General features: G+C 45.4%; 1 protein-coding gene across 8 annotated transcripts in view; it reads right to left on the reverse strand.

Annotated features, from left to right (window-relative positions):
* Positions 1-15,369, reverse strand: part of Kiaa1549l (KIAA1549 like) — a 256,249-nt gene that overhangs the window by 65,413 nt on the left and 175,467 nt on the right. For all 8 annotated transcript variants that reach the window (XM_078046259.1, XM_078046263.1, XM_078046262.1 and 5 more), the window contains 2 exons: positions 13,532-13,703; positions 5,405-5,568 (listed from right to left, as the gene is read on the reverse strand). In XM_078046259.1, coding sequence (XP_077902385.1) covers positions 5,405-5,568; positions 13,532-13,703 — 336 coding nt within the window. The remainder of the gene's footprint in view (positions 1-5,404; positions 5,569-13,531; positions 13,704-15,369) is intronic.

Raw genomic sequence — 15,369 nt, forward strand, 5'->3', positions numbered from 1 at the left:
TCAGTTTCTTCACCTGTAACATGGAGATAATAATAGGGATAATAATCCCCATTTCATGAAGATTAAGTAAGTCAAGCTCACCATTTAGCTAAGAGCTTGGCACATAGTAAGTGCTCAATCATTGGTGTTAGTTATGACCAACTTCCTTCCTAATAATCATATCCCAGGTGAAATGAACTTTAGCCATTCTCTTTCAGAAAATCTGGAGATGAGAGTCAACCCCTACCATTTAGAGTCTATCAGAACTTGATCTGACCAGGAGCTCCTCCCTTGGCAGCTAACATGTCTAAGAAGCACACCAGATTTAACAACCCACCGTCTAGAACTGTGGTGAACCTGTCAAACTTCACTACTGCGTCCCAGAACAGGTTAGAGTTTCCCTACTGCATCCAGCAAAGATTGAGAGAAGACAGGCAGCCACATGCATGTGAAGGAGCCCAACTTAGCTTTTTGATGAACCAGAGTTAACTCAAATCCCCGTCATTACCCTGTTTTGAAAAATCAGAATCTGTTTTAGTTCTTCCCAGGTACAGAGTCTCTACAGAAAAGACAGAAGCTGCCCATCGCTTTGCTGTGGACAGTCTCCCCAGTTCCCTGGGGAACTCACTCTGGGATGAGTGGTCTCCCTTTCTGAGACACACTTTCTGACCCCTGTGTGACCAGTGGCACTTGGATGCCAGGACCAGATTTGAGTTTCTGAAATAGTATTTGCTAAGGGAAGACTGTGTACTGCTCCTCCCTCCCCTTTCTGGGTGCTACAGGAAACAGAACCAAAGGAGCCTTTGGGTGTCTTGATGAAGTCCCTAGAATACCAAATCGCCTGCTCCTCCCACAACCAGCTGGTCATTCAGATTCAACTTCTGGATGTTTCTGGAAGCTGTTTCACTGTCTCTGGCCTCCACCTTGTGGCGTCCATTGGACTCCTTTCCACAGTCACCCTTGACAAGTCTCCAAGGCTACCTTAAAACCATATCTGTTCACGTCACTCCTTCAATAAAAATATTTTGTGTCCCCTAAGTTCTTTGGCAAGGCATTCAAGGCCCTTCGCATTTTGGCCAAATGCACTTGCCCAGTCTTATCTTCTGTTGGTCCCTTTTCTGCCACCCCTCCTTCCCCCCATGATCCTATTCACTTTTGGTCCAACAACACTGGTTTGTGTCAGAGACTCTGCTTGGGGACGGAGATGTAAAGATAATAGTCACTGGTTCCTCACCTGAAGAAGCTCATGAATTTCAGTCTCATTACTATTACGGGTCCAGGAGTGGACACATCATTACAAATCACCTCAATGCATTCTCAATATAATATAAAAAGGTAAGTATTATTGAGTCTCCATTTTATCAATGAAGAAACTTGAGGTTTAGAGGAGTTAAGCTCACACAGCTGCTCTGTGATAGAGGCAGCATATGCCTCTATCCATGTGACCCAGGGCCAGCACATCTACCCGTTGCTTGAAGATTCATCCCAGGGCCCCTCCTTCCCTTCTGCAGGTACCATCTTGGTTGGGCAGCTCTATTATACTTCTGGTTGGAGGGCACTGGAAGCCTCCAACAGCTAAAATTTTCCAAGAATCTAGTAATGGAGAGAGCAGGCTATGGTCCTGTCTCCCCACTCTCCCAACTCTCTCTGGATTTGGCCCCTTACCCTTCCCTGGATACTTCAGGTGACTAGTTCAATTACAGGTGTGTGGGAAGAGGGACAATAGGGAACAACATCTTAAAAGGTGGTCGTTGTTATTAGGTTCATCATAAAGATTCTTACCTATGTTCAATATTTACAGCACTCAAAGCACTGATACCTCATTTTGTCCTTACAATGAACCCATGAGGCAAGCAGGACAAATGTCACAGTCTTAATTTTCCCAGCAGGAATACAAAAGCTCAGAGAGGTTCAGTCATTTTCCCAAGATCACACAGGTAAGCAGTGAAAAATGAAGACTCTTTCCTCACTTTTCTGACTCGCCAGGGTAATTGTCTTCCCACCTTTAACTTGCAAGTTACCTAAGATTAATTAATTACCTGTTGGGCTCATCCTAGTGACTCCCAACCTGAGTAATACAACCTCATGAAGTATATATAGTTAATGCAATGCATTTTATAAAATTGTCAAATAAAAATAATCCCCAATGATTTCAAAGACAGACATATTACCAAGACCTATTAAAAAAAGCATGTGCAACAATAAAAGCCAACTTGTATGAAATATGTATTATGTACCAGGCAGAGCTCAAAGCAGTTTACATATATTAACCCACTTACTCCTCACAACAACCTATCCATGAATATTGTTACCACCTCCATTTTACAGATTGGAAAATCAAGGCACAAAGAGGTTAATTTTAAGTACCTTTCCTGAGTTCATACAGGTAGTATGTAAAAAAGAGGAAACAGTTGACTTAGGAGATGAATGTTCTGTCCCAGCAGAAATTCATGTCAACCATTGCCGGCCCTCTGAGCTCCATCCTGCACCAGGAATGGCCCTAACTACTTTCTCCCAAGGATGTCTGTTCCAGGAAGCAATATTCTCTTTAATTACATAAGGAGGAAACTGGGGTTAGTGGGGGTGGGGGAGGTTGTAAATCCAATGACAAAGAATGTAGAGAACTAGGAGGAGGGGAGGTACAAACATCATGAGCCCTGGCCTGCTCGCATTTACCATTTTCTCAACATTTCACCTGCAGAAGCCCAGTTGGTGGCCTGGTGACCAGGGGGATGTCTAAGTACCTTGTCTCTGAAGAAGGGATGCAGGATCCACGCACTGGCCTCAGCTCCCAGGAAAACCACGCTCACCTCCTCTGCTTAGCATGTTAAGTTTATTACTGAGTCTCAGGAAGGGTCCCCAGGATGTCTCTGGCACGGCATCCTGCATGCTAAAGACACAGTGATGTCCCCAGGACCATCCACCTCGCCTATGGATTGGTGGCAAAGGCTAGCTTTCTCATTCCTCCTTGTCCCTTGGCATGGTTGCATTCTGCTCACACACACGCGCCGGGTTGTGAGAAGCGATGCAGCCACTCTCTGCTCTCTCAAACACCGCAGTGTCCCTGGCTTGCAACAGCAGCACTGCAGTAAGACAGAAGCAGTTCCACTCTGCTGCTTTCCCATGACAAAGGGGCTTTGGAGATCTTAAGTGCTTCGCCTAGCCTTGTCGAGGGAGAAGACAATCAGCAGCATCAAACACAAGAGAAGGCAATCAGCTCCAGGGACATAAATTGACTTGGTGTTTGACATCAGCCAGGTATCTTAGGAAGCATGCTGCATGGGACACCAAAGGAGCTGTGGAAAGCCACAGTCATCTGTCTCAGCTCCAGACAGCTTCCAAGCCAGAAGGGATGCTGCAATCGTGTGTTGCCCAACTCATCTTGGCAGATGAGTAAGGTTTGGGTTTAATCTGCAACACAAAGATGCCACTTCCCACCCGACGTGGCATGTTTTACATTCCTGGACCCAGCTGCAATTAGATTCTGGTAATTACTGTCACGTCTGAAAGGCTCATGTTGTAACCCAGCTAAGACAGAGTGAAATCCTTCTTCTTGGAACAGTTGGTACCCTCCTTAACCAACATCCTGCGGCGGGCGTCTGGCAAGCAGGTGCCTCTGCATCAACAGAAGCAGAACAATATTCTTTGGGGTTCAGCTTTTCAGTGGAAAAGTGTCTAATCAAGCTGCAGCTTCACAACAGGTGTGTGGGTTTAGGAAACAATTAAAAAAAAAAACCCTTGATTTGCTGAAGTGAGGTGTGATTAGGAAGAAAAAGTGAAGGCATGTAATGCATGACCCCCAGCAAGGACCGTCACCACGGCCAACCTCCATTCCAATGGATATGAAGCATGAAGGGTGACTGGCCCTTTCCACACAGACCAAGCTCGGAGGTTCAGAGCAGGCAGCTAACGCTCCCTGCCCATATCAGGGGTCAGGTAGCTATGGAATGTGCAGATGAGGGCTCCAGCCACCCTTACGCTGTTAGCTATACGACTTTGGCCCAACCCCAACGCCTTCCTTTCCCTTGGGCTTCTTGGCAGTTAAATGAGGATAATAAAACCTGCCCTGACTGTGACCTACCTCACAGGGCTGCTGTGAGGAACACATGGGGTGAGAGACCTAGAAGAGCCAGCAAATTGTCAGACATTATTTAAGCACCGGGTGTCACAGTTAGGCTATTTCCCTCACGGAGCAGCTACGTGACTAGGAAATCAGCCTTCAGAACTTCCCCAGTGCAGCCCCCTCCCAGTCACCAGATGTGGACTCGCAGAGATATGCAGGTGACAGAGAAGGGACGGCAGGCACTCTAGGCCAGGCATCAGGAGAGCCTTGGAACTGATGCTTGATGGGCATCCAGCACTGGCCATGTTCCTTGTCTATCACGGCAGCCACTGAAGAGAAGTCACTCCAGTGGACAGAACAAGGAACAGTTTGAGAGTTGACGTGCCCCAGGGAGTGACTGACAGACACTTCTTTCTCACAGTTCTAGAGGCTGGAAGTCCAGGAGAAGGGGATAGCGTGGCTGGACTCTAGCAAGGGCCCTCTAGCAGGCCGCAGAAGCCCACTTCTTGTGTTCTCCCATGATAGCAGAGGCAGGGAGAGCTCTAGGACTTCTATTACAAGGGACCTAATCTAATCCCTAGAGGCTCCACCTGCATGACCTAATCATCTCTTAGAGGTTCTTCTACCGACATCACGGCATTGGATTTCATTGTATGAATGCAGGAAACACAAATATTCAGACCACAGCACGCTTGATGCTACGGTCAGTTCTGCTACTCAAGAACCATTGAAGGAATTACGTTTCACATGTAAAAGAAGGGAATCTGATTGAATCATCTCTAAAGTCCTTTCAGGTCTCTCTAGTTCCTAATTTTCTGCATCTCAGTTTTCTCATCTGTCACATTATGGTCTTTCCTCCAAGCGATGCTGTGAGGATTAGAGAATTGCTATCTGAAAACCGGTTGGATGCATTTGTGGCCAAGAGTGAGCATCAGATAAACATTAATTATCCTGTCCTGATTATGAAATAAAGGGTCTCCTTCAAAATGAGACGATAGCCTGGCACAGTGACGTACTTCTGTAATTCCAGCAACTTGGGAGGCTGAGAGAAATGTCGGATATTCAAAGACAGACTCAGTTACTTAGCAAGGCCCTAAGCAAATTAGTGAGACTGTGTCTCAAAATAAAATAAAAAAAGGGTTGAGGATGTAGCTCAGTGGTAAGCGCCCCTGGGTTCAATCCCTAGTACCAAAAACAAATGATAAATAATAAATAAATAAATAAATAAATAAATAAATAAATAAATAAGGACTATAACAATGGCTCTGAAGACACTTGCAGTGGCCACAGGAGCCGAGAGGAAAAGGCAGGCAGAGCCTCTGCAGGCCCGGTGCCTGTCCTCTCCCTACTGCCCCCACATACCTTTGCTCTCTGCGGCAGGTTTATCATCGTGTCTGGCTTGAAGTCGTTCTTGTTCTTCCTACAGAGCACAGCAGTGATGATGATGATGATGACCGTGACCACGGCGATGGGCGCCAGCACTGCCGCAATGATCCACAGGTTGTTAGGGGGGTTCTTCACCACAGCTGTGGAGAGAGCCAGTGGGAAGCAGGTGACAAGGAGCACTGAGGAGGGACCCAGACAGGAATCCTCCCAGCCCCAAGTCAGGAGATGGGAGGAAGCCGCGATTAAGAGGGTTCAAGGTCAGAATGCCTCTGCTTCTGCAACTGCAGCTGTGTGACCTTGGTCAAGGGACTCAAGTCTTCTGAGTCTCAGTTTCCTCATCTGTAAAATAGGTTAGGGTCATGTTTTCTTGTGCTCCTTAGTAGGTGCTCAATAAATTCTAGCTTCTACTATTATTTAAAAAGAGGAGAAAATAAAACATGATCAGTATTGATTTTCCTCAGTGGTCATGTCCAAGGGTCAAAAAGGGGAAAAGAAAAAGAAATCTGAGAATTAGAAGTGTGTGTTGGAGACAGAAGGCAAAAGCCACCAAGAGGGGCTGGAGTTGTGGCTCAGTGGTTGAGAGCTTGCCTAGCACGTGTGAGGCACTGGGTTTGATCCTCAGCACCATATAAAAATAAATAAATTTTTAAAAATAAAGGTATTGTGTCCATCTACAACTAAAAATATTTTTTTTAAAAAAAGCCACCAAGAGATGACTCTAAATATTGAAGGGAAGTCACTCCATGAATGAGCAATGAATAAAATATAACATGAGATTCCTCCCCTGGAAAACTCAGGAATGGCTCAGTCAATGGAGAGGGTCAGCCTGTCCTCAGAACTAGAGCAAGGAAAAAGTAAGCAGAGTGCTTGTCTGCAGGGACAAAGTGCTGAGGGCAGCAGGTGTCTTTATGGGGCTGGGCGGGAATGAATGGACCCGGGAAGGGCTACAGGGTGATGGTTTTCTGTAACATGAGGGCTATTTGGGTGACACAGCTGTGTTTGTCCAAAATCATCAAGTAATGCACTTGAAGATACATACATTTCACTGTATGTAAATTTTTCCTTAAAGCAAGTCACAAATGAATGTTGATCTCTAATCAATGATAGGCATGCTGAAGTGGACAGAAGTCCCTCATGTTTGGAACTCACATTTAAATGCATCCTCCAAATACATAGATGGATGGATGGAGGAACAGTTAAACCTATCTATGATAAAAATATAGTAAAATTCTAATTGTGGATTCCAAGCAGTAGGTACATGGGTGTTTGCTGACAATTCTTCCAATGTTTTGGTAAATTGGTTAGGAAAATGATAGAAACAGGAGATGAAGGAGTCTCCCCCAGAATCACTGATGGGGATTCTTGGAAAACACGTCAGTCCAATCAAAAGGACTAATATGTTTTCAGAACTGAAGTAACAGTAACTTTAAAAGAAAGTAACAGCTACATCCATGCACAGTGGAGCATGCCTGTAATCCCAGCAGCTTGGGAAACTGAGGCAGGAGGATCGCTAGTTCAAAGCCAGTCTCAGCAGCTGTGAGGTGTTAAACAACTCAGTGAGACCCTGTCTCTAAATAAAAATACAAAATAGGGCTGGGGATGTGGCTCAGTGGTCAAGAGCCCCTGAGTTCAATCCCTGGTACCAAAAAAAAAAAAAAAAAAAAAAAAGAAAAAAGAAGAAGAAGAAGAAGAAGAAAGTAATAGTCTACAGTCTAATTTAATGAAAGGGAGTGGGGTCTGTAGGAATCCAGAGAAAAACTAAAGGGTAGGCAAGGACTTGTTCATCTTGGGGATGTGTTCCATGGCAGATGTGGGTGAGCTGGTCAATGGCAGGTCTATCCTAGTGGCAAGATGGCTGCCACGGGCTGATTCAGCTTGGTGATGCTGTCCCTGGGTACCACCCAACAGGTTTTCTAACTAGATAGATAGGGTATCAGCAAGTGAGAAGGAGAAGTCCCATCTCTGTGGTAATTGTATTCTAGCCTATATTTTAACTCTAGTTTGTGTATTCATTTCTTGTAAAGTCTGGTTAGCCTGAGCTGATCCTCCTTATCCTCCTTGACTCTGAAGACTACTAGACTTTAATGCTCAGGACCTAGATCCTGGAATATAAAGACCCCCCTGGTCAGCACCACGTGGGGAAGGCCTGTCTGAGGAGCCCGCCAGCCCTCCTCTCTGAGTCCAACCACCTCCTGATTGCTGCGGGTTCCTTGTTAACCAAGGAACCTGTCATCTGGCTGCCCTTGGGCTTCAAGTACTATTAGTACCAAAGAACTTCTTCGTCTACAGTTTTTAATCAATCAGTGATTAATCACATTATTAACTTCTGAAAACAGCTCATTAGGTAATGTGCTTCTGTTGACATTACACCCTTAATTGCTACTGCTTTTAGCAATTCAGTATTTATATGTGAGTTTTGTGCCATTAACATTTTTTAAAGCTCAGAGCTTCTATGAAAAATATCAATATACTTCTTTTGGCTAGGCTATTTTATCCTGATAGAGAAAAATGTATAGCATACCCGCCCCCCCAAAAAAGCACATATCTACATGGAATAGAATATATATATATATATATATATATATATATATATATATATATATATATATATATATATATTTTTCCCATCCATTAGAATGAAATATTTGCATGCTCTGATCTTACTCAGTTTTATTGTCTTGGTGGATGCCATTTTTCTTGGTGCAATTGTAAAATTCCCTCACCTCTATTTCAGTGGGGAAGAGAATAGATTTATCTTATCTTATGTGCATTAATAAATTCATTTAATGATCAAAATGTTAGGTCAACTGAAGTCATCCAAACCCAATACATTCATTGGCACATGATCTGAAGGTACAAAGACATGCACCGAGGTGAAAAGGAACAGTGGTTACTTAAACTGCAAGAATTTCAGGACAGAAAGGAAAAGGAGACGCTGGGTTCCGAGTGCCTCCTCTGTGCTGGGCACAGGGACGGGTCCTTTGTCTGTGAGCTCTTCTTATTCCAGTTTGCAGGTGAGGAAACTGAGCCCAGGGAGGACGGACACTTCGATAGGAAGTCATTTCTCTAAAACAAATAGTTTAAGTTGGTTCTGAATTAACATGTGAGCACACATACACACGTGTGCACACACACACACACAGTATTTGTCAGAAGGAATGAAGTCAAAGGGTCTAAATAATCTAAGCACAGAATAAACTATTCTCATGTGGACAGCTGTTGAAAGGAGGAAGAATCCACTCAAAACTGTTTGCAGCTCGTTCCTGTGGCCATTCGAGTCCACAGCTGGGTGGGTGGATGCCAGGGAGACTCTGCCCAGGGACCAGTACTCAGCCATGTCGTTCTGCTTCCGGTGGCATCGTATCCTACTCAGGGTCCAACCTGTGAGCCTAGTGATTGTGGCCCCATCTGTGCCTCAGACCTCGTCACACCACTCTGCCTCTCAGTAACCTCCTCGCTGAGCCTTGAAGCCTCCTCCACTGCTGGAACCTGGTCCCCAGGTGTCCCCAGGGCTGCTCCCTTCCTCCCTTCTCTCTCTTCAGGTGTCTCTCCAGGGTTACTTCCTCCCTGATGTGGTTCTTGACCCCCAACAATTTAAAATTGCAACCAGCAGCTCCTCCACATTGCCCATCCGGTCCCTGCCTGCTTTTTCTCCATGTCACTAGCATCTAACATTTTTCTTGTTCTGTGCAACTACTCTGCCCATTCAGGAATGTTAGGGCCACCAGCGCAGGGATTTTCTTTTTTTCTGTTTCCTTCACTAATGCTCTACAGTGCCCAGGGCAGTGCCTGCCACCCAGTAGGTGCTTAATAAATATTCCTCGAGGGAATGAATAAAAGTGAGTCCTCAACGCTCCACTCTACTGCGTCCTTTAAGTGGCATTTCTGAGAAGACGGTCTGCTGGCCACAGAAGTCAAACCATTCTGCATCTCGTGGGAAGAATGTTCCCCAGTCCCTTAGCTGCCCAACTGCTTTGAAGAACTCCTCACTCTAGATCTGTAAATGGAGCTGATATCAGCCTGCCCCAGGGAAATCAGCTGCTTCCTAAGATGTCAAATGCCACCTCATCTCCAGAGGTGGTGAGGCTCAAGCAGGCATCACAGATTCCAGTCTTGATGCTGGGACTAGCAATTTAGAAGGCCCTAAAACACAGGATGCTAACCTTCTCTCTTCAATGGGACAAAGCATTCAACATTGGGACCCTCTATTCAGAGATCTGACCTGGGATTAACATTGGAGGCTGATTTCAAGTCCATGAGAAGGAAGGGTTTTAAAAAAAATGTGGACCTATTTTCCTATTATTGGACCTATTTTCTTCCTCCTCGGCTCCTGGGAATGGAGGCGTTCCCCAGACTCTGTCCTCTTCCATCCTTTAGCTATATTCCCTTCCCAAGCACCTACATTCTGGGGGCATTCTAATCTTAACTCTGATCTATATGCACAGCGCAGCCTGACCTCAGAGTTCTGCACACCTCCCTCTGCAGGAGTCTTACAACCACAGGTGGTTGCCCAGGAGAGTGACAGGCTGTCACTCAGGAAGCCGCTGCCCCAGGCTGAGCAGGAAGGAATGAGGAATTGGAGAAAAGGAAGTGGACTTGCAAGTTACTGGAGAAGGGAGCTGAGAGGACTGAGGGGTTTGAAGGGGATAGAGGAGCAGTAAAAGGGAAGCAGCCTGGAGCTGGGCAGGCTGGGGTCTGAAATCCGAGCCACAGTCAAGCCTCCGAGTCATCCCTCCCCACCCAGGCTCACGTCCAAAGGCTCCATGCACCTAACCTGATATGCCCTCCCTCTCCAACCCCTGCTCTTAGCTCCTTCCACTGTCCTCATTGATTGTCATCCGCAAAGTCCCCTGAGCCTCAGCCTCTTCCTGGACACATATTCACCTCTTGCCTTCAATGAGGTCAGTTCTTCATCTCTTCCATGTACCAGAGGCCCGAAACAGAAATGAGGGGGTCTCAGATCCATGGCTAAAGGAGTAGATGGACTGGGACGGGAGGAGTGACGGACAGGAAGAGACAATGAGCCAGGTGCAAAAAATGTCCAGGGAGCAATGGGGCCCGTGTGTGTGTGTGTGTGTGTGTGTGTGTGTGTGTGTGTGTGTGTGTGTGTGTCTAGAGATGATGTAGTGAGGAAGAGGAGCTTGGAAAGGTCTGGGATTTTGAAAGAATAGAAGAAGTGGTCTGGACAGAGCGGGCAGGACGAGGAGGGGTGTCCTGGAAACCTGTCATCGTGCTGGCCAGCTTGCTCTGCCACCCCTGCTCAAGTGCCCCACACAACCTCCACCTCGGCCGCCAACTCCATTCAGTATGCCCCAAGAGAGCAGAAATGATCAGAGAATGTGTCCCCAGGCTTCCTTACCAAACATACCCTTGTACTCGGCTCTCTCTCTCATTACAAAGGATGAGCTGCCCCTGTGGACCCCTCTACCCTCTATGGTAAGCTAGATCCCAGCCCCTTATCCACGCAAGCACTTTGCTGGTTCAACCCTCCTCTCTCTCCTGCATTGTCAAAACCTCCCTCTCTATTACAGCTCCCCCACTAATATCCAAACTCACACCAGCATTTCCCAGGGGCCCCTCCAACAACTGCCCTGTTCATTTCCCTATTTGTCATCACCACTTCCCTATCACAGTGCTCCTGGGCCAGCCTCATCCCAGACACCTCTCCTGCCAAGGTCACCAATAGTTCTTCATTGGGCCTTGCCTCTAGAGGATATAAATGGACAAGCCCCCCACCCCACTTCTGTGAGATTCACTTTCTCGGCTTGCTTTCTGAATCCCTCTTTCCTGGGTGTCCTCCCAGCCCCCTGCCACTCTTCCACATGCAGACTCCACAAGATTAAGGTTCATCCTTTTTTCTCGAGCTAGACTCTTCCGGTTGCCCTCACCTACTCCCTTAGCTCTAAATGTCACCTGTATGTTAATGACGCCCAAATTTACCTCTCCTAAGTTCCATGTGCATGTCTAGTAGACATCTCAAACCTGATGTGCCTAAAACCAAATTCCCAGCTCCATCTCTCCCATTCTCCACTCCAGCCCTGCTGAGCCTCTTTGTCCCACACCTTCTGCATCTGGCCAAACCGCCTCACAACACACACTCAAGGCAACACTAGGAGTCATCCTGACGTCCTCTGATCCCCACCTCCTCCTGCTGCCACACAGGGAAGCCACTACCCTGTCCCACCAGCTCCGTCCCCCACTTCCCAAATGCACCCACTCCTTTAGTCTCTACTTCTAGCACCTTCACCTGTCTCCTGGCACCTGAAATGGCTTTTGCACCTGTTCTCTATCTATGGCTTATTCTCCACCTAGAGAGAGAAAGAACTGTGAGCAGAGCCTGGGAATCCACACAGAAGGTGCAGCAAAATAGAGAAAGCAGGTAGTTGACCAGAGATGAAGACAGAGGCTACAAAAAGGAAAGGGAGAGGTGCAAAGGAAAAGAATCTTGTTCCAAATGTCATTTCGAAAACCAGATTGCAGAGCGACCAACCTCATCCTACACGAAGGTGTGCCTTGAGGATTATTCTGGCCAAGCATGACAACCGTGGGCAGCACCATCCCCCTGGAAGCAAAAGTCATCCCCAATGAAGGATGGAGGTGAGGAGGAGAGGAAAATAATGAGGCAGATGCCCGGTTCTTGAGGAGCATGGACACTGGCTAGGAAACCCGTGGGAGAGGACCTTCCATGACCTTCCATGCTCAGGGTTGCCAAGCCCTGAGATTTCTGCCACATGCAATCTCTCATCTTCCTACAGCTCCTGTTTCATTATAGCACTTGTTTGGGTCCCCAGTGCCTGAGACACCAGGGAACCTCCTCACTGATCCTGCCACCTGCTGCCACCTCCTGTCTTCTCCCATCCTGGACACTGCCCACCAATTAACCTCCATAAGTAAAGGGTTGTTCCAAGGAGGTTATGACCCTGCTCAGAAATCTTCAAAAGCTCCACACAGCCCAATATACACCATCTCCTTCCTCTGCCATTCAAGGCCTGAGTTTTCCAATCAATACACCTTTCCAAATCCATCAATTCCCCCACCTGTTTCTCCCCGCTCCCCCAGGCCCTCTGAATCCCTTGTGTTTCAAGTTCAGCTGGTACTTTTCCTCTGCATTCTTTTGCTCACGGTGTTCTCCTTTCAGAATGCACAGTCCCTCGTCTCCCTGTGCTGAGCTCTTGGAGTGCAGTAAGATAAGAACAGGTTTGAAGTCAGGCTGATCCAGATCTGTATTGGAGTACCTAAGTCCTGGTTCTGTGATGCTGAGCAGGTTATTTGGCTTTTCGGAGTCTCGGTTTCCTCTCTTTTGCAGATGAATAAACATTGCCCCAATGAGAGTAGAAGGCAAGGGAATCTAGGTAATTAGCAGAGTAGCTGCCACAGGGAGGGGCTCAAAGAGATGGCTATTGTTTTATTCTTTTCTCTTTTGCTTAATTTCAGATGCCCCTTCAAAGCCAACCTTCCCTCTGTTGACCCCCATGTCACACTGCCTCTTCCAGGCTCGTCCTGCATTAGACATCTCTGGACCTGCAGGAACTCCCTGGCTCCTTAAGGGCAGGAACCAGATCTTGCCCTTTTCTGTATGTCCTTCAGCACTCAGCTCAGTTCATGCAGGACTCTATAAATGTTTGTTGAATAAAATTATCTTTAATTCCCCCAGCACACACATGTAATCTCAGTTGTAGTAACTTTTCAAAGCTGTTCACTAATTATACGAGGAGGAAGAGTAAGCAGCACTTGGGGGCAGAGAGATATCATTTCCATCATTTGGATATTACAAAACACATCCCTTACCCAAAACCTATTGCTTCAAATAACACAGTCAATATCACTGATTGATTTAAGAACCTTCCAGAACAGGGATGTGGGTGTGGCTCAGTGGCAGCACTAGCATGTGCGAGGTGCTGGGATGGATCCCTAGCACCCCCTTCCACCACACACACACACACACACACACACACACACACACACACGCATGCACACAAGAACCTTCCAGAACAGAAATACGTTTAGCTCTGACACCATTAAAATGAGTTTTGAGAATCACTTTGACTCACAGAAAACACTGAACGGCATTAAAAACACTGAACGAGAGGACGTTTCTCTTACGGTCAGCTTGCAGAAGGACAACATGATGCAGGGTCAAGGCCATCCTTTGGGAGTCAATGGTGCTCAGGATCTTGGCAGCTGCGGTCCCCAGCAGTGGCTTCCCGTTGTACAGGGTGTAGTAAGTCAGTTCTGCTGGGTCCTTTGGTCCTGGAACACGCTGCATCTTTACCATCTTTCAGAAAAAGAGAGGCCACGTGTTTACAGGGCATCTTGCAAGGCTCCTGCAGGCCCCCGGGGCAGTCAGCAGGCTGAGTGGCCCCACACCCTACATGTTACACAGCCACCTTTGTTACCTCCCCACAGCCAGCGCCTCAAGAAGTCTGCTAACGCAGGAGCGGGAGACTGGGAGGAGAAGGAAGATGTGAACATCTGGAAAGAACAGTTTGAAGCTGGAGATGAAAACATGCGATAGCGATGTTTCCCAGCCCCCACAGAGCTCTGGCCTCATTAGAAAGTAGGACTTCACGTTAATTCAGGGCACGCTAGGTTGTTCTCAGACAAGATTTTTAATTTCAAATATCTGCAATTGCCAGAAAGAAAAGAAAATTGACCTATAAGTCTGCATTCCAAGCTATCTTTGATAAAAGCAATTCTTGACAACACTAAATTCATTTTCTAAAATGATATTTTTTTTGCTTTTCTTTACTCTGAAAGTGATGCATACTCAATACAGAAAAATTTGAAAATATGGATAAAGCATTAACGAGTGTAATAAAAATGATCTATAATCCCTCCTCTACCCACTAATTACTGTGATCATTTTGATCATTTCTAGTCTTTATTTCCACACAAACCTTTTCTGTGTTATTTTACAAATTATTAATCATACTCCCTATATCATGTGCCACTATGTTTTACTTCCATTATTAAGTGACATGAAATATTTCAAGAACTTAAATGTTTATTTCTGCACAGCATCTCAAATGCCTAACTCATAAACTTATTTCACAAAGCCCTTATTATTAATAATTTAGATTGTTATTACTTTTCTATTCATGTAATTAGCAATTGATAATCAAAAGTACAAAAACATGAATTTTAATGCTTGTATAATGTTCTACTGTATGCATGCCTGGTAAACTTAACTAACCATTTATTAGTGCACATTTAGGTTATTAACTTCTGCCCGGATAACTTACGATGGATAAACATTAAACTGAAGCATAGTATTTTCCAAAGTATATTCTATATATCTTGAATTTTGTAAAGTATTAAAGGATAGTGCAAAATTCTCAGAGCAGCTTTCATCATAATAGTGAACACACTGAAAATTCAAAAATCACTAGTAGACTAGATAAATGAGTTATGGTAGAGCAACCTAATGAAATACTATAGATCAGTGAAAATGAATGAACTGTGGCTATTGGCATCAATGTAGATGAATATAGAAGCCTGATATTGGGTGACAGAGACAAATCACAGAACATAAAATTCAAAACAGGCAAACCACATGATACACTATTTAAGGATACACACATGGATGGTAAAATCTATACAGGAAATACAGGAATGATTTAATATGGAATCCAGAATCATGCTTTACTCCAATAGGAGGGAAGAGAGTATCATCAAAGACACATAAAACCCTTCCGGAGTAAGAAAGGGTAATGATCTGACCCTTTGGGTTCTAACTTCTTTTCATTAGTATACTTTAAACTCTGATTTTTTTACATTCTTCTGAACATAGACTCTATATAAAGATTCAAAAATGGACATTATTACAGCCCAATAAAAATGGGCAAAAACATCTGATCTGACACTTCTCAAAGGAAGATATCTGAATACCCAATAAGCACATAAAAATGCTCAATGGGGAAATTAAAATTAAAAGTATGAAA

Source organism: Ictidomys tridecemlineatus, chromosome 4 (genome assembly GCF_052094955.1).
Source record: "Ictidomys tridecemlineatus isolate mIctTri1 chromosome 4, mIctTri1.hap1, whole genome shotgun sequence".
Taxonomy (NCBI): domain Eukaryota; kingdom Metazoa; phylum Chordata; class Mammalia; order Rodentia; family Sciuridae; genus Ictidomys; species Ictidomys tridecemlineatus.